Source organism: Gymnoscopelus microlampas, assembly GCF_963454915.1.
Source record: "Gymnoscopelus microlampas genome assembly, chromosome: 15".
Taxonomy (NCBI): Eukaryota; Metazoa; Chordata; class Actinopteri; order Myctophiformes; family Myctophidae; genus Gymnoscopelus; species Gymnoscopelus microlampas.
The window spans coordinates 47,543,917-47,562,775 of NC_139952.1; the positions used below are offsets into that span (position 1 = coordinate 47,543,917).

Here is an 18,859-nt window from a genome sequence, read left to right on the forward strand (position 1 = left end):
ATGTACCGATAGGCACAGAATGGTAAATCATGTTGTGGGGACTGCTCTGCCTCCGAGTAGGTCAGTAGCTCCTGATTATGCCCAATGAATTGTGTGATAAATTGTGGGTAGGTCAGTATGTCGCCTACTCGCCCATTCAATGGTCTGATAAAACGTGATAATCTCCCATTCAATGCATAGATAGCATTCGAAGCCGGCGATTTTTATTTAGTTTTAGTCATAGTCTTTTGTTTAGTTTTAGTCATATTTTAGTCATCTGAAATGTTTTAGTTTTTGTCTAGTTTTAGTCGACTAAATATCATAAGATTGTAGTCGACTAAATCTACAGTTGATTTAGTCGACTAAAATGTATGTTGGCGGTGCCTTGATGGCGTCGTAAAGGCTGATTTTACACTTGGTTGCATTCTGAAAATAGCAGATCTACAAGCCTAAAACGCCTTGCAAGCGTGATGCATTGTGAGCTTGTGGATCAGCTATTTTCAGAGCGCAACACCCGAGCGCAACCGAACATAAAACGACTTTTAGTCTTTTAGTTCTACTGGATCTCTTCTCCACTAGTCCCTCACTGACATTTTAGTCTAGTTTATTATTTGTTATTAATATATTTAGTCTTAGTTTTAGTCAACATAGCTTAGTTTTTATTTATTTTTGCATTTTAGTGGACTAAAATCAACACTGATCACGTCCTTCCCTCTGTCTGTCCTCACCTTCCCCTGTCTCTATACTCTACTACCTTTTTGTAAAAAAAACACCTTGAGCCTCCTTGAACCTCAAATGACCCTATGGGAACCAGAGGGTGAGGGTGGGGGGTGGGGGCGGTCTGTCACCTAATCTAACCCAGACCAGGACTGTGCCGGCCCGGTGCGCATGCCAAACACCGCAGAGGGCAACCAGCGTTTAAGGGGAGAGAGAGAGAGAGAGGGAATGGATAACATGCGCTGCTACACTAATCCTATAGAACACAGTCTAGCTCGGTGACAATACGGACGTGGGTTCACCGCACAGCGCTGGGCCGGGCGACATTGGTGGACGGGATAAGGTCCTAATCCCTGCATCACATTCCATAAGTGCACAGCGGTGAGTGTGTGTCCTCACGCTCGGCGTTTTTTAGCCACAGTTTTCCCCGATTGTTTCAGCAGCGGATGATGTGTGGATGATGTCTGCTGGACCACGGGAAGAAGAGTTCTATTTGACCAGAGAGGGCCAGTGATGGACACAAGCTATAGCCATAGATTATGACTCTCGACTAGATGTATTTTATCCATTCTGACATTTTCAATCTACGAGAGTCGTAGCAACCACCCCCCCCCCCCCCCTATTTCCCTATTGGAATGTCAGCTCCAAAGCCCGTAGTTCTCCAAACATGTACAAATGCAAAATATAAGGTGCTTACCCTTGTGCCCCAAATGTTTACTCAGTCTACGGCAGGGGTCTTCAACGTTTTCAGCCCAAGGACCCCCTAGCTGAGAGAGAGATGAAGCAGGGACCCCCTCTATACTGTGTTTTAGATTCAACATGTTTTTGTTTACGTACTGTTATTTTTTCCCTCTACACCTATTCCTCTTTCCCAAAAATAGCAGATTTACAAGCTCACAACGCCTCGCGCTGCGAGGCGTTGTGAGCTTGTAGATCTGCTATTTTTGGCTAAAGTTCTCCTCAGAAAAGGGATGCTAGGGTTCAAATGGTTAAGGTAAAAAAACAAAACAATCATATCACACAAAGATTTGGCGGACCCCCTGTAGTAACCTCTGAGGACCCCCTAGGGGTCCCGGACCCCCTGTTGAAGACCCCTGCTCTACGGCGTAGTAGTGCAATGTAATAATCCATATTTTTCAATAAATAAGTGTTTTAATCCCGTCTGAGGCCTATTCTGTCAGAAATTCCCAATGGGCGGTATAGTGACGAAGCACATCCGGAATTACGCTCAATGTAAACAGGAAGTAAACGAAGGGGGGAAAAAGACAGACGGGATTAAAACACTTATTTATTGAAAAATATGGATTATTACATTGCTCTACTACGCCCGTAGAGTGAGTTAACATTTGGGGCACAAGGGTTAGCACCTTATATTTTGCATTTGTACATGTTTGGAGAACTACAGGCTTTGGAGCTGACAATCCAGTGGGTAATGGTGGGTGATGGTCGCTACGACTCTCGTAGATTGAAAATGTCAGAATCGATAAAATACATCTACGAGAGACATAATCTACGGCTATGACAAAAGCTACTCAACCCCTGTAATTGAGTCAAAGTATTGTATAGATAGATACTACTCCTCCTTCTGCTTAGTTTTTATGTTGTTGCATTGCTTTAAACATGACTGGGGCCTGACTAAATGGAATGGGTGTGAATATTATCATTATAATATTATCGTTGGCGTTTATTTCTCCCACCAGACTGATTGAATACAGGAGTCTAATGCATGTCTGTGATTATGAAACAAAAAAGTTTTCCTGGATATTATGGAGTATCATAGAATCAGCTCAGAGAAGAAGAGGCACAGTTTTAGAGCTATACAGTATTCACGGAGGGTATGCATACGTCGTGTGTGCGCTTTGCGTGCATCTTGTGCTTATGCGCTGTGTCTTTCTCTGTGTGTGTGTGTGTGTGTGCGTGTGTGTGTGTGTGTGTGCACGTGGTGTGTGAGTGTGCGTTGGCGCTTTGCCTTCCCGCGTGTGTACATGTGGGTTTATAAGCGGCACTTGTGTGAGTGGCTTGTGTCAGTGAGTGTACTGTCAGTTGCAGCTTTGTGTTGCAATCAGTTGCAGGTGTTCATCTCATGCTCATAGAGACACAGATGGTTTAAAAAGCTCACCGTCTCTCCTCTGGGCCCCCTTGTACCAGCGGCTCCAGCGACACCCTGTAAGAGACAAGAGCATAAAACATCATGTTATGATGTCTTCTTACAGTAAGCCATAGCATACAGTACAGTAGCCACCAGCCTACAAAGAACGTATTAAACAAAGACTTCTTCTTAAAACCTACTTGTTCTCCTTTCACACCTGGGGCTCCACACTCTCCTCGCTCCCCCTGGAAGAAAAAAAAGAAACGGGTTCGAGAGCAAGAAAAATAACTTGTTAGCAACTGAGACGGATTTTAACTTTCAAGGACCCCCAGTTTGATATGCATATAAGCCCCACGGACCCCAATTTGATATGATGTTTCATCTCTGAGACCCCTAGTGTTAATGGACCCGTACAATCCATTCGATTCCTTTTGTACCGTACACTCTTAGCGTTGCAGATCTGTGAGCCTCCATTTGTGAAACGGTCAAGGCCGCGCACCGCTTGACATCATGAGCTTAGGTGTGTGTGTACAGCAGGGTTTCTCAAAGCGGGTGCCGTGGCACCCTAGGGTGCCGTGACACCAGTCCAGGGGTGCCTCAGAATATGATGATAATATTTGGAATTGATCCATATCACTTTTGGAACTACACCAAATCTCTTTATCAAAAATAGCCGATCTACAAGCCCACAACGCATCGCGTTGCGATGCGTTGTGGGCTTGTAGATCTGCTATTTTTGACGAATGTATGTTCCATCCAGAGTTGTTAAACGTCAAGTATAAAATTATTTTCAACCTGCCCTAATGGAAATATTTACATTTTTAAGTACCGTAATATGACATGAATGGAGGGTCCTATAAGTACGTAAGTAACAATGTAATTCAGGGGTGCCGTGGATGAAACAGTTATTTACAGGTGACCTGAGCCAAAAAGGTTTGAGAACCGGCGGCTTTCCATATGCATGGCCTCACCCTACCCCACACCACACCGCCCACTTGTGCCTTGGTTTCCACTACAATGAAGTGGGTAGAGTGGTGTGTAAGTGGTACTACTTAAGCTGCATTGGAAAGGGGGCTTTCATATGTGTATGAATATCTGTGTGTAGAGATAGAACCATATTCTGTGGAAACATATTGTATTCAGTGAAACTTGACAGATGCTATAGGTTCACCTGTTTGCCTGGCATAGTTTGTATAGTTTCCATGTACAGATTATTAGGTTTTGATATTATATTGTTTAGACCAGTGGTTCTCAAACTATTTCATGTCAAGGACCCCCAAATTGACACTTATTACCCCGCGGACCCCCATTTGAAAAGATAAGCCAGGGACCCCAATAAGAGAAGGTTTTTACGGCTCTAGCAGTGATTCCCAACCATTTTAATTTCAAGGACCCCCAGTTAACATGCATTAGGCTACGGACCCCCATTTAATGGCATTCATATCTCTGGGACCCCAATTCATATTGTATAATCAATGTTAATTTAACTCTGAGAGTGTACAAATGGACTCTCAGAGTTACACACCCATAAGAGTCCATTTGGTTCCTGTCCATCATTTAGCTGGGGACCCGTTGGAACCCCCTCAAGTACCCCTGGGGGTCCCCGGACCCCACTTTGAGAACCAATGGTTTAGACTGATGCTAGACTGTGTTTACCTTGCTTCACTGTGGATAAAGAGCGTCTGATAAATGCCTACATTGTAAATTGTCATTTTAACCCATACACCTGACACAGCAGTGGTCCCCAGGTTGATTCTAAGTCAGGATGGATGGATGGTGGTCCCCAGGTGGTCCCCGGACTCACAATAAGTTGAAAACCACCACTTAATATGACTTGTTAATGATTTATTTTACAACACTAAGTGGCTAAAAAATCGGAACAAATCTTACCTTTTCCCCTCGGACACCAGTTCGACCCTACAGAGAAAAGGATCAGAATTATATGTACCAAAAACGTATATCATGTATAATATTTAGAAGTAGGTCCCCATGGACACAGCACACCTTACTGTGCTATGAATAATGAATAATGATAATAATACATACAAACTAGAAAATGTGCTCCTCGGAGCACAAGTCTCCGCCAGCAGACCTGTGCTATTTTAATGTTGTGGGAATGTTGGGAATGTTCTAATTCTTACTAAAAATCACACCCTGTGTGAAGTGAGTGGTGCCTTGCTTAGCTTGGCTAACATGTTCAATCAGTCAAGCTAACATGTCCAATGTTAGCTTGGCTGATGGCACTGATGTCACTTTGAAACACGTAAACAGTGTTTCAAAGTGACACACTTATTTATAGGGCTCTATTTCGTCATGCGTCTCGCTAGCCAATCAAAGCACACCCTTTCAACATATTGTCACGTGTCACGTGATGCTTGACCAATGTTAGCTGTGGACGGGAATGAAAACGGGAACGAAAACATAGTCTCCACCATGCCTTCGGCCTGGCGGAGACAATAAAAAAGTGATTGCATCGTGGCTACGAGCTGTGCGACCTCCTCTCTTTTAAACAGTTAAATATCTCCTGGTCAGAACCTCCTTACTGGTGTGCGCTCCTACTCTAGTGTTTGCATGAATAATGTACATAACATACTGATATTTCTCCTTACCATCTACTTATTGAGATGTAATACTCATCTAAATTATGAATTAAACTTTTGTGTAGTAACTGGTAGGCTATGTGAGATGTAATCATCTAAATGATGAATGTTACATGTTGACTCATACATACCTCAATGCCCTCCATTCCTGGACGGCCGTTGATGCCCGCCTCCCCCTGTGTTGACACAGAGACCAGACAGAAACAACACCGTCAATACACACTCATTGATGGCCAGTGCAATATTACTCAGGAGAGTAAAATGTTACTTATAACATATTACTCCTTAAAAAAGTAAGAATATTATATTACTTATTAAATGACATATTACCACCAATAAACACTATAGCAATGAGTACTATCAGAATATAGAGCTACAGTATTTAACTCTTATCAAAAATCACTTACCCTATATATATACCATTAAGTACAGTACTTGAGTAAATGTACTTAGTTACTTGTCCACCGCTGCATTCTTCAACATTCAGCCACCATGCAGTGGGTGGATTAACGTTGTGACAACAATATAAAACTTACACGAGATCCCTTTGACCCGGGAGAGCCATCAGATCCAGGATCACCAGGTTTACCCTACAGAGGGACAGATAGGTTCAGGAGAGGAGCAGATTATTGAGGGGAGGAGGGAGGGGGGGGCTCTCCTCTTGTTCTCATGTGTTCATAAGCAGTAAGTGGAAGGAGGTCATTGAAAGGGCAAAGGGCAGATATGGTACAGCGGTGCTTCACAAACGTTTTAGCGCCCAGAGACCAGAAAGAGATATTTGATGTCTCCCCCCCCGCTGGACCCCAAACTATAATGAAAATAGAAGCTCTACAACAGTGATTCTCAAACTTGTTCAGGTCAAGGACCCCCAAATTGACACTTATTAGACCGCGGACCCCTCCATATATGCCAGGGACCCCCATAAGAGAAGATTTTCACGGTTCTAGCAGTGATTCTCAACCATTTTAATTTCAAGGACCCCCCCAGTTTGACAAGCATTAGGCTACAGACCCCCATTTAACGTCATTTCTATCTCTGGGACCCCAATTTATATTGTAAAATCAATGTTAATTTAACTCTGAGAGTGTACAAATGGAGAGTGTACTCTGAGAGTGTACAAATGTACAAGTGTACAATTTGTACACTCTCAGAGTTACAGAACCATAACGGTCCATTTGGTTCCATTTGTACACTCAGAGTTACAGAACCATAAGGGTCCATTTGGTTTCATTTGTACACTCAGAGTTACAGAACCATAAGGGTCCATTTGGTTCCATTTGTACACTCTCAGAGTTACAGAACCATAAGGGTCCGTTTGGTTCCTATGGGGGATAAAGCGGACGTGAAGCCTCCTCCCCGCTTCCGTTTCATCTTTACAGTCGCGCAAATGTATCCTAATATAAATCAAAATCATCGAAGCATAATACAGCTTTCTGCTTAGCAGGAATGGAAATGAAAAAATAAAATGTAAAGATATTTTAACATATATTTCCGTGAACGGAAATGACGAACAGATGACAGCTTCCTGCCTTCCGGGAAGTGTAGTTCCAGACTCTATATAGTATTCGGAGATTGAGGAATAGTTGTCTGTCTGCGCGAGACTATTGGTCGGGGCCTCTCTCCTCTCTCCTCTCTCCTGGTTTGGTTCCCGTGTGAGCACAAGCAGAGGTGGAAGGAGGTCATTGTGAGTTTACGTGCGACCTGTCTGCAACCCCTGTCCCAATGTAAACATCCACCTCAGAGCAGCGGCTTCGCCCGCTCACCGCCGTGTGTTTGCTCGTGTTTAATCTACCGTCCCTCGACCTTTTCCCGCTTTTTCCCTCCAAGAGCTTCTGAGTTGAACCGTGTTGGGCCGTGCAGTGAAAACACGGCGGGGGTCTTTCTTTGGGGCCTTTCTCTCGCTATAGCCCTGCTACACTTGCAGTGTGTGGGAAAACGTTTCCTGTCCCTTTGATGTGTACCGCCGTCCCACTCCGTTAGTGCCCCGCCCCCTCCCCGCCCCCGGGGGCCAGATGCACCTGTTGAGGCCATGGGCCAGCTGGACGGAGGGGCAGGGCGGGGCAGGAGGGACACTGGGTGTCCAGCTGTTGGTCTGCCAGGAATAACAGTCCACTGTCTGAGGATTAACAGGCCTCAGCGAGGTTCAGTAAACCTCTGTCAACCTGGACTCATCATATCATACACACACACACACACACACACACACACACACACACACACACACACACACACACACACACACACACACACACCGCGGTGGAAAGCTATGCGGCCGAATGTTGACACCTTCATGACCTGTTGTGGACATTGTGTAGCGCGTTGTGTTTGATTTGCTACTACACACAGCCAGATTACCCACTTAAACCCCTCTCTATACAGTGCTAAGAAAACTTCAATCTGGGAACCCATCGTCAAATAAAAAGGAAAAACAGCGCCCCCAGTGTTTTTCACTTTTGCATTTGACTCTGGGGGGAGTGATTAAATAGACAGAGGACGACTGGAAACCGACTATGGTCTCTGCCCTCAGCCCTCCACTTCCGGTGGTGCGACTATGTTTTCATTCCCACTAACAATATTTCTCCACGGAACACTAACACCATTTCTCCCAAAGAACATGGATCATTTTGGTTATAAGCCCACTTGTTTCTATGATGAAAGAGCAAGTTAAAATGTTACTAACTTTCCGTGGTTTTTGTTGGCTCCGAGGACGCTATTGTTAAATGAGTTTGGGTTTGTTTCCAGTGGGAAGCGAACGCACAGATGTAAATCCCGCCCACTACATTTGATTGGCTAAAGCGCGGCCTGCTTCCTGATCTGAAGGCACGCCCACTTGTAGGCCAACGCTCACACATTCTGAACGGGGCTCCCGACAGATTCAGTAGCGCAGCTCTGAATCTGTTCTTGAGAGATTAAGAAAACGTAGACATGAGTTGCATGCATCCATTCTCTGTGCGTTCTTTTTTCTTTCTATTTCTCTACACCAAATTACTTCGACAAAAATAGCCGATCTACAAGCTCGCGGTGCGTTCTGTGCTTGAAGATCGGCTGTTTTTTGGCGAATGTTCCCCCCACTAGAATTTGGATGCTGGGGGTTTAAGTGTTTATTATAAGCTCATATACTATTTATTGAGATTTGAATAAAAGAACTAGAATGCACTTTATGCTTGAGGAAGAATGTGGGCCTGATGGCTGTATTGTTATGGTTCAGCTTGACCTCCTCTGATCCATGTGATCCCTTCAGTGTTCATTTTGACAGCAAATTTTGATTTAGTTTTAGCCATAGTCTTTTGAATAAAATTCCATTTAGTTTTAGTCATATGAAATGTTTTAGTTTTAGTCTAAAAAAAAGTTTTAGGCTAAACTAAATCTACAGTTGTTTTAGTCGACGGTGCCTTAATGGCGTCGTAATGGCTGATTTTACACTTGTGAGCTTGTAGATCTGCTATTTTCAGAGCACAACACCCACTCGCAACCAAGCACAAAATGACTTGTCTTTAAGTTCTACTGGATCTCTTCTCCACTAGTCTCTCCCTAACATTTTAGTCTAGTTTTTATTTGTTGACTAAATTGTCAATATATTTGGTCTATTTTGTTAGTTTTTATTTAGTCTTTATTTAGTTTTCGTCAGTGAAAAAAGGTAGCCGACGAACATTTTTCGTGATAGTATTTGTTGACGAAATCAACACCCTTGGCAGAACTTTATACCACCCATCTGTGTCAGACTGTGTGTCTAACGTACTTCCCTCATGGCCATGATATGCATTAAAGCAGAACCATCACCACCTAGAATATTGTCTCTGACTCCTCCTGCCTCATCAATTACTGAATGATCCACAATCCCACGACAGGGTTGGGTTTTCTGTCAATTTCTACACTCTTTACTGTGGTATATATATACTCACAGAGCTTCCAGGATGACCTCTCTCTCCTTTGCTGCACAGACAGGACTTTGGCTCTGGACACTGACAGGAGAAATGACAAGCTTTAAGGATTGAATGGAGAAAACATCGTAGTTTATAAAATAAACATGATTATTACCTTCATTTAAGTGAAGGAGTTGACATTAACTTAGTTCTGGTACACTTACCCCACGGCTCACTATTGTGCTCTGAAAGACACAAAGAGATAGAGAGAGAAAGAAAGAAAGAAGTATATGAAGAAATAGAGGGTGAGAGAGGAAGAGAGAGGGGGGGGGGTGAGAGAGAGAGAGAGAGAGAGAGAGAGAGAGAGAGAGAGAGAGAGAGAGAGAGAGAGAGAGAGAGAGAGAGAGAGAGAGAGAGAGAGAGAGAGAGAGAGAGAGAGAGAGAGAGAGAGAGAGAGAGAGAGAGAGAGAGAGAGAGAGAGAGAGAGAAACAGATAGAGAAAGGGAGAGAGATAGAGAGAGAGGGAAAAGAGAGAGAGAGCGAGAAAACAAGAAGAGGTAGAGAGATAGGAAGAGAGAAAGTGAGAGGGAGAGACAAAGAGAGAGAAAAATATAGAGATGGGGAGAAAAATAGAGAAGGAGAGAGATAGAGAAAGGGAGAGATGGGGAAAAAGAGAGAGAGAGAGAGAGAGAGAGAGAAAGAGAGAAGGAGAAAAGGAGATCATTAATAAAGTAGAACGTAGTTTTCATATTCGATGGACCTTCATCATCTCAGAGAATGTTTTGAATGTGACACAGGCTGACGATGATGATGTCACTGATGACATCATCATCAGTGGACTGACCAGTTCTTTGAAGAGCCTGTCGTCCAGCTGCGGGTCATTGAGGCTGAACACGTGCTGACTGGGCGGGGCGCTGGCGATGGAGCGCAGCCTGGCGCTGGTGGCGGCCACGCCCCCCACCGCCGCGTCCTTATTGGCCGAGGAGGAGGAGGAGGCGGAGGCGGAGCCCGATGACAGGCCCACGGCGAACACCCGCACGTTGTGGTTCTTGATCTCGGCGGCCGCCATGGCGGCGCTGGGGCTGCGCGGGTGGTCCACGCCGTCGGTCATCAGCAGCGCCACCCGCAGGCTGCTGGAGGACGTCTCGCGGCTGAACACCTGCGTGGCGTTGCTCAGGGCGTAGGCCGAGTAGGTGCCGTGGCCGATGTAGGCCATGGCGGCCACGCGGCTCTGGAAGACGTCCACGTCCTGCATGCCGGGGGGGGAGGAGGGATGGGATCGTTATGACAGTGGTTCTCAAACTTTTTCATGTCAAGGACCCCCAAATTGACACTTATTAGCCCGCGGACCCCCATTTGAAAAGATAAGCCAGGGACCCCCATAACAGAAGGTTTTTACGGCTCTCTAGCACTGATTCTCAACCATTTTAATGTCAAGGACCCCCAGTTTGACATGCATTAGGCTACGGACCCCCATTTAATGCCATTTATATCTCTGGGACCCCAATTTATATTGTTAAATCAATGCTAATGTAACTCTGAGAGTGTACAAATGGAACCAAATGGATTAGGGTCCATTTGGTTCCATTTGTACACTCTCAGAGTTACAGAACCATAAGGGTCCATTTGGTTCCTATCCATCATTTAGCTGGGGACCCCCTGGAACCCCCTCAAGTACCCCTGGGGGTCCCCGTACCCCACTTTGAGAACCAATGCGTTATGAAACATGTTATGTCATGATTATTGTGGCCGACAAGGATGAAGAAAAAAAACGTACATCCACCCCCCAGTGTTGATTTTGACAGCAAATTTTGATTCAGTTTTAGTCATTGCCTTTTGAATACAATTCCATTTAGTTTTTGTCATATTTTAGTCATCTGAAATGTCTAGTTTTAGTCGACTAAATCCACAGTTGATTTACTCGACTAAAATGTATCTTGGCGGTGCGTTGATGGCGTCTTAATGGCTGATTTTACTTTTTTTTTTTAACACATTTTCTTGCAAAATAGCAGATCTACAAGCTCACAACGCATCGTGCTGCGACGCATTGTGAGCTCGTAGATCATGTCTATACATGGAGTTTCTGGGAAGGGTTCGTTGATGTCATACTCCGTACATATGGCACGTTTAGGTCTCTATGACGATTTCGCAGATCTATTGTCTCCATCCATGGGGATCTCCATATATAGGCTATTGCTGGCAACTATGCCCTGAATGTTTCCTAAGTATGGCCTGAATGTTCGTAACAAATTATATGTGTATAAATATCAATGTCAATTGTCAATATTGACATTCATGAATGTCATTGACATCATGAATATTGCATCTCACATGCAAGGCCTCCAGGCTTCTGAGACAACCAAATCATATTGAGGCTTGTTTGAGGCAGTTTTGGATCTCAAAACACATTGTGCAGCTAGGTGTCAGATATTATTCTACCCAGATATTTGAAGGTACTGTCCGAACATGGCCAGCGGCTGCCCTTCTGCTGCAGAGGCTAGTGTGTGAGGCCAGCACACGTCTGACAGATTACCTGCTTTTTGGGTGCTGATGGTCAATCCCATACTACATGTACAGTACATGCATACATGATGTCACAGGCGTGCCTTCATGCCTGTGACATCACGTCGTCTCTATGACGTATCTATGACTCACACAACTTAACATTTGGACAAGGTTTCAGGACGATTTGACCACCTTGACTAACATATTTCAAAAAGAATATTATACTATAATTACGTGATTTGTTGGGCAGAAACCTTGTACATCCATTCCATAGTTCAACTTTTTATGTTGGTTGTCGCAACAGAAGTTGGGAAAATAGCCGATTTATAAGCTCTCAACGCGTAGTATCATTTTCTTGGTGAACTATCCCTTTAATGTCATGCTGTTGTGTGACATCAGATCAGAGCTCTGGTTAGCCTATATAAGGTGTGAAGTACTTTCTGACCTCCACTTCAACCCGGTACAATCTATATAAGCTATATAAAATCTATAGAACTCCCGTGAGATACTGAGGGTGTCCTGAGAGAGACGGAGACAGAGAGAGAGGACAGATCCAGCACCAACCTACACTCCATCCCCATCACGGTCCATCCACATGGGTTTCTTTGACAATGAACCGCCGCGGCTGTAGAAAACATTCAGGTCATATCTGCCAGCACTAGCCTATATATGGAGATCCCCATAGATGGAGACAATCGACCTGCCAAGTCGTCATAGAGACCTAAACGTGCCATAATGTATGGAGTCTGACATCAGCAACCTCTGCCCAGATCTCCATACATAGAGATAACCATCACGTACAGGCCTGACGGCATAGTCCCATATTTGGGCATAAAACTGATGTAGGCCGGCCCATATACGGAGATGTCTGACACTACCTGACATCATCATGAGGACACTAGGGCCACAGCTAACAGTATAAAGGGACTCGATGTGCCTTAGTTGGGCTCAGTTCCAGCAGCGACCCGAGCTACATTAACTAACCGAGAGAGAAGCATCAAGAGAAACCAGTAATAGTTGGATAGCGCAGCCTAAAGCATATTCTCAAAGTGGTCTTGGATCTGGTTAACGAGTCAGCCGATTGTCAGTTTCTATAACGCCGCTCCTGGAAGCAGCGATGTCCGGATCTTCAGTGTTTATCATGGGAATCATCGTTGCTTTATTAGTCGTTATCATCTTAACCTTAATTTACTTACACAGCAGTAAGACCACAGTAGGAAGAAGAAGTGCTGTGCTGCTGGTGGGATTGTGTGATTCTGGAAAGACCCTGCTGTTCATCCGGCTGCTGTCCGGGAAGTTCAAGCGAACGCAGACCTCCATCACTGACAGCAGCGCCCCCTACAAAGGCAGGAACGACGGAGGCGGCGGTGGCACGTTGACCCTGGTCGACCTCCCCAGTCACGGCAGCCTTCGTCCTCAGTACGTGGAGAAGTTCAAGTCCGCCGCGAGAGCGATGGTGTTTGTGATAGACAGCGCCGTCTTCCAGAAGGAGGTAAGAGACGTGGCCGAGTTCCTTTACTTTCTGCTGACGGACGCCGTGATATCCAGGAACGCGCCCAGTCTTATCGTGGCGTGCAACAAACAGGATATCGTTATGGCCAAATCGGCCAAACTGATTCAGCAACAGCTGGAGAAAGAAATGAACGCGCTGAGGGAGACGCGCTCGGCGGCCCTGGGCTCTCAGGACGGCTCCGTTGGAGGCAGCGTGCACCTGGGGAAGAAGGGCACGGACTTTGAGTTCAGTCAGCTGCCCATGAAGGTGGAGTTCTTGGAGTGCAGCGCCCGCGGCACCAAATGCGAGGAAGGGGAGGCGGACATCGACTGTCTGGAGCGCAGCCTGGCTGAGCTGTAAAACCAGCTCCCATTGTGGTTCTCCATGAGGAATCCAGGGTCTCTGGGATGAGTTCTGCTCCATATCAAGCTTGCAGGGTGGAGACTGTAAACTGACCTCAGTGAAGTGACTGGATATCTTCACAGTCACTGTGTAGTGTGTATTGACAATTAACAGCCTTATAATTGCGGCCTGAAAGTTGCACCCGTTAACTTTTTTTTTAATGAATCAAGAAGTGATTGGTTTGTTTCGCTTTCCGCCCGCCCCAAGACCAGTGCTGTTGGTCTATGCTAAATTGACAACTTAATCACATTCTGTTATCACTTTCAGTGGACCCCAAACCCATTCCCTGTGAGTTAGAAGTTTGAAGTCGTAAGAGGAAAGGTGAAGCTGAAAGGGACAGACAAAAAAGGACAGGCCTATGAAGAGGAAACGGACAAAAAATGGCTAAGAGTGTACCTACAAAAATACCACGTACACCTCTAAGGATATTCAAAACCAGACTAGAAAAGTGCACTCCTCAGAGCGCAGAACTCCGCCAGACCGGGTTCGCTACCAAGTGCACACTGGGGTGCTCCTTCCATTCCGACATCTCACCACTCCGACTAGTGGCTTCCGCATGCGGTTAAGGTTAGGGTTAGGGTTAGGTATAGGGTTCGTCAACGTCGGAAAGGCGACATGTCGGAAAGGAGAAATGCACCCGTGCACACTAACCTCGTGTCACCTGGCTTTCCACCGCGGAGGAAAGCCTGGTTTTCATTCTAAAACTGAGCCGTGTGATCCGGTTTAGAAAAAAGGAGGGAAAATGGGTTCCAGTGGTGTGTTCTGGTTGGCGTAGCATTGTTTTTGTTCCCCACATAATGCAAATCAATTAGTTTAGTCTCGCTACGAGTCAGAATAAAAGATGGATATACCAAATGATTATTATACCAAGAGAAACAAAATGATTATACCAAACTAAGCACATTTTAAACTAGGGGAATCATTTTGTAGGTGCACAGCGCACTTGGGTTCTACAGACATAGATAGAGTGCAACAACAGAGCGCAACCAAACATAAAATAACTTGTCTTTCAGTTCTACTGGATCTCTTCTCCACTAGATCCCTCACTAACATTTTAGTAAGTTTTATTCGTTTTTTATTTAGTTTTTCGTCAGTGAAAAAAGGTAGTCCACCAAAAGTTTTCGTCATCGACAAAATCAAAAGTTGATTGATTTCCAAAACATTTGATTAATTCCAAATCTTTTCCAGGGCCTGGAAAACTGTTTTTCTAATTTCTAAATATTTCCAGGAATGTCATGACCGTGGGAACCTTGTATGTGACTCTTTTGACCCAGCAGCATCATCAGTGTTGCATATGGCCGCATCCCTTACCTGCCAGTCTCGGAAGTTGTGCTCCACAGAGACGGTGCTGCTGTACTGCAGCGCGGCCAGTCGAACCCGTAGCCTCCAGCCTGCAGAGTGGAGCTGGACCAGACGTGTGCTGAACCTCAGGACGAAGTCCTTCTGACGCTCAAACAGCTGCAGCTTGGCCTTCTCTGAGCTGTCCATGATGAACATGATCTCCACCGGGCAGATCAGAGCTACGCAGGGCAGAGCAGAGCAGACAGGGGGAGCCAGCGAGCAACACAAGGTCATAACATTATAGTGACACACCAACACGTAGTTAACTTGAACATCAGCTATTTCTTTTATAAAGATAGATTTGTGTGATTTCTATACTTCACAGCAGTGTTTGTCCAAAGTAAAACATTTTACCTTTCCTATAATTTATTTAGATGTTTTCCCATCTATTTTCCAACAAAAAGAATCAGAAAAGAAAATCCAAAAAAGTTTACAGACATTTTAAAAACATTTCAAAAACATTAAAACAGCTTGTAGATCAGTTACATAAACTTTTTTTTTTTTTAAATAGGGTTTAAGTGATTAATTCATGAGGTCTTTTTGTACGTTGGGGAGACACATGTCTCTTTGGTGTCTCAAGCTGAAAAAGTTTGGGAAGCACTGCTTTAAAGGGATAGTTCACCCAAAAAAATATGACTAATCTATGTATTAGTCACCCCATGGATACTTTAATTCATGGATATTTATTAGTTTTGGTCGCATTCCTAAGACAATAATTTGATGACCAGTGGATCGGGAGGCAACGGTTCAAGGAGACTCTTGTGTCTCCTACCGAAACCGCTGCTGGTCATCAAATGATTGTCTTAGGAATGAGACAAAAACTAAAACATATCCATGAATTAAAGTCTCCATGTGGTGAGTAATCCATAGAAAAAAAGTTGTTTTGGGGTGAACTATCCCTTCAACGTATAGTACAGTTGTCATGGTACTGTGGATGTTTTTTTTTTTAGTATTCTTGGACAGTTATACTCATCTGTAAGCAGTAGTATTGCTCTTACTCTTGTGTTCGTGGTGGATGACCTGGTTATCGTCTCGTTGGCCCTTCTTCCTCCTGCCCTGGGCTCTGATTGGCTCTGACATCAAGACCACAACAACCAATAGAAACTCTGCCAGCCTCCACACTGTCGCCATCTTCTCTGTTTGTAGCCTCGCAGCCTGAAAGAAAGCAAAGGGTTAATATAAATAGAATATACATACACTATAATACAGGTTGTTATTTAACCACTTAAACCATACAGTACATGCACAACTGGCTTCACTTAATGAGGCCCGCAGGTTAATATCAGAATACTGATATATTATTGATTTCAATAGTTACAATTCCAAACATGCAAACATGACCCGCTTTAATTACTTTATGTCCAATGTATTTGTATTTCAAGTTCAAAAAGTTAACATAAGTATAACTAAATGCATTTGAAATTAAATACAAAAAATACTTTTCAGGATTCCAATTCAAAAATAGCACAAAAAAACAGGATTCCAGTAAAAAAATAGCAAAAACAGCAGATCTACAAGCTGAAAACGCGTCGCGGTGCGACGCGTTTTCAGCTTGTAGATCTGATATTTTTGCTACTTTTGTGTGACATAGAATGGCGAAGTACGGCAAAAAAATTAAAATACGGAGATAAGAGTAAGTATATGCAATGTGGCCCTCTGGAGTGAGTGTGTAAATATAGTGGTCCTCTGCATCATCAAAGTTGCATCACCTCTGACTTAAACCCTCTAGACTTACTAAACTGGACCTGCGTTGTCTCTGCTACTACTGAACCGCTTTTGTCTGTCTACACCAAATCTCTTTGGCAAAAATTGCAGATCGGCTATTTTTGTGTAATATTCCCCTCAGAAAATGGATGCTGGGCTTCAAGTGGTTCATATAATAATATACAAAAACGATACATATATACACAGTGAGAATTTGCCTTTTTCTGGGCGTCCCTTATTCTTCTTAGAAATAAGGGACGCCCAGCTTGGTGTCCTTAATCCATTTAGACCAGGATCCCTGTCATTTTTACATTTCTTTGGCTATTCAAAAAATAGCAGTGGTTCTCAACCTTTTCAGGCCGTGACCCCCCCCCCCAAATAATCATATTTGAATAGGGGACCCCCCACCCTGACAAGCACTTGGAATGCAGGAGTTGAAGCATTCGATTTAGATGCCTCAACAGATAGATATTGTGGAAAATAGCCGATCTACAAGCTCACAATGCCTCGCTTTCAAGGCGTTTTCAGCTTGTAGATCTGCTATTTTCACAATCTTTGCCTCTTTCTTATATCGTTTGACAATTTGGCCTCTAGCAGGAGTCCAATAATCCAAGTCAAAAGTCTTTACACAACTTTTCTCTCAGAACTTGAAGCTGTGACAACCCAGAGGAGCAGGAGAACATCCCAGTAGCTGTCATAAGGATTTGACCATCATAATTCAACAATTCAGTCTTTATTCCGAAAAAGTTGGATGGTGGTGGGGGGATGTTTTTGTCCCTTTTTGCCAGTGGTGTAAAGTAACTAAGTACATTTACTGAAGTACTGTACTTAAGTACACTTTTGAGGCATGTTTACCTTACTGCAGTAGTTCCAATTGTCAGTACTTTTACTTCTACTCCACTACATCTCAGAGGCAAATATTGTACTTTTACTCCACTACAATTATTTGAAAACTTTAGTTACTAGTTACTTTACAGATATAAATGATTACATTATAAAACATATTATTGTTATTAATATTAACCACTTAAGACCCTATTTTATACATAGGCTATTTGAAAATCCAGATCTACAAGCTCACATCGCGACCTGTTGTGATCTTGTAGATCTGCTATTTTCAAACATTTTTCAGTACTTTTTCCACCACTGTACTTTACGCCAAAACAAAAAAAAAGAGTACAGGCGGCTGGAATTTCATGAAACTTTGTGGGAACGATCAGCAGGCTGCCCCGAAGACATGATTAACTTTTAGGTTGAAAAGGTGCAAAGGTCAAAATCTAGGGCAAAGAATCTATCCCGAATAGGAGGGTTTACATGAAACATGGTGGGAAGAATGGCCATTGTGATGCCCTGAAGAGACAATTAACATTTAACACAAATCTGTCATGTTCTCAGGTGCAAAACACACACAGTATTTGACACTTTCACAATTGCATGTTTGGCAGAGATGTTCAATCATTCTAGTTCTACTAAAAGCTGCATGGCTTCAACAAATCGGAAAGATTTTCTTTCTTTTTTTGGGGAGGCCAGTTATTTGAGTTATTATGTTTCCAAGCAACAAGCATCAACCTGTGAACTTTTGACTCCTTGTGGGAACACTTGTCTGTTCATGTCTCCAGCTCTGTTGTAGGTCCTCTGAACCAACACCAGGGGGCGACGAGGTCAACAGCACTACTCACTTAAAGCCTAGTTGAGCCCAGTCACTTAAAACCATATATATTATGATGACAGAGTGTATATTCTGCATTAAAATCCTATACATTACTATGACAGTGTGTACATATTGGCAATATGTACACACTGTCATAGTAATGTATAGGACAGACAGAAGAAGAGTGGTTTATGAGAGGTATGCAATATGATATTGCATACCTCTCATAAACCACTCTTCTTCTGTCTGTCTTTAATATCCGTCCAGTCTGACTTGATTCTGAAACAACATTACAGCCTGACATTATAACAGCAGAAGGAGCTCATCTCACCTTGTTCCCCCATCATTTCGGCTCAAACATGGGTGGAAAATGCATTCTACTATGTTGCCTCCAAAATGTGGAATGTCCTGCCAAAATACTTTAAAGATCTGGTCTCCAGATCTCTACCCAAACTCACAACTCACAACGGGTGTTGTGAGCTTGTAGATCGTCTATTTTCAAATAGCATAAGTATG

The 18,859-nt window shown here is 43.8% G+C and overlaps 2 protein-coding genes across 2 annotated transcripts in view; one reads left to right on the forward strand and one right to left on the reverse strand.

The window, feature by feature from the left end:
* col28a1a (collagen, type XXVIII, alpha 1a) overlaps positions 1-18,589 on the reverse strand; it is a gene marked incomplete at its 3' end in the record, with an annotated part of 36,298 nt that extends 17,709 nt beyond the window's left edge. The window contains exons 1-11 of the mRNA XM_084080526.1: positions 18,565-18,589; positions 15,987-16,143; positions 14,959-15,167; positions 10,093-10,497; positions 9,473-9,493; positions 9,288-9,347; positions 5,922-5,975; positions 5,517-5,561; positions 4,676-4,702; positions 2,986-3,030; positions 2,816-2,860 (exon numbers count right to left, since the gene is read on the reverse strand). Of these exons, the coding sequence (XP_083936652.1) occupies positions 2,816-2,860; positions 2,986-3,030; positions 4,676-4,702; positions 5,517-5,561; positions 5,922-5,975; positions 9,288-9,347; positions 9,473-9,493; positions 10,093-10,497; positions 14,959-15,167; positions 15,987-16,119 (1,044 nt within the window). The 5' untranslated portion in view covers positions 16,120-16,143; positions 18,565-18,589. The remainder of the gene's footprint in view (positions 1-2,815; positions 2,861-2,985; positions 3,031-4,675; positions 4,703-5,516; positions 5,562-5,921; positions 5,976-9,287; positions 9,348-9,472; positions 9,494-10,092; positions 10,498-14,958; positions 15,168-15,986; positions 16,144-18,564) is intronic.
* LOC311061232 (signal recognition particle receptor subunit beta-like) lies at positions 12,871-13,605 on the forward strand (the record flags this gene model as incomplete). The annotated part of the gene is made up of 1 exon (XM_084079786.1): positions 12,871-13,605. One exon carries the CDS (start codon positions 12,871-12,873, stop codon positions 13,603-13,605), a length of 735 nt encoding a protein of 244 aa, XP_083935912.1.
* Positions 18,590-18,859: the final 270 nt, after the last annotated feature.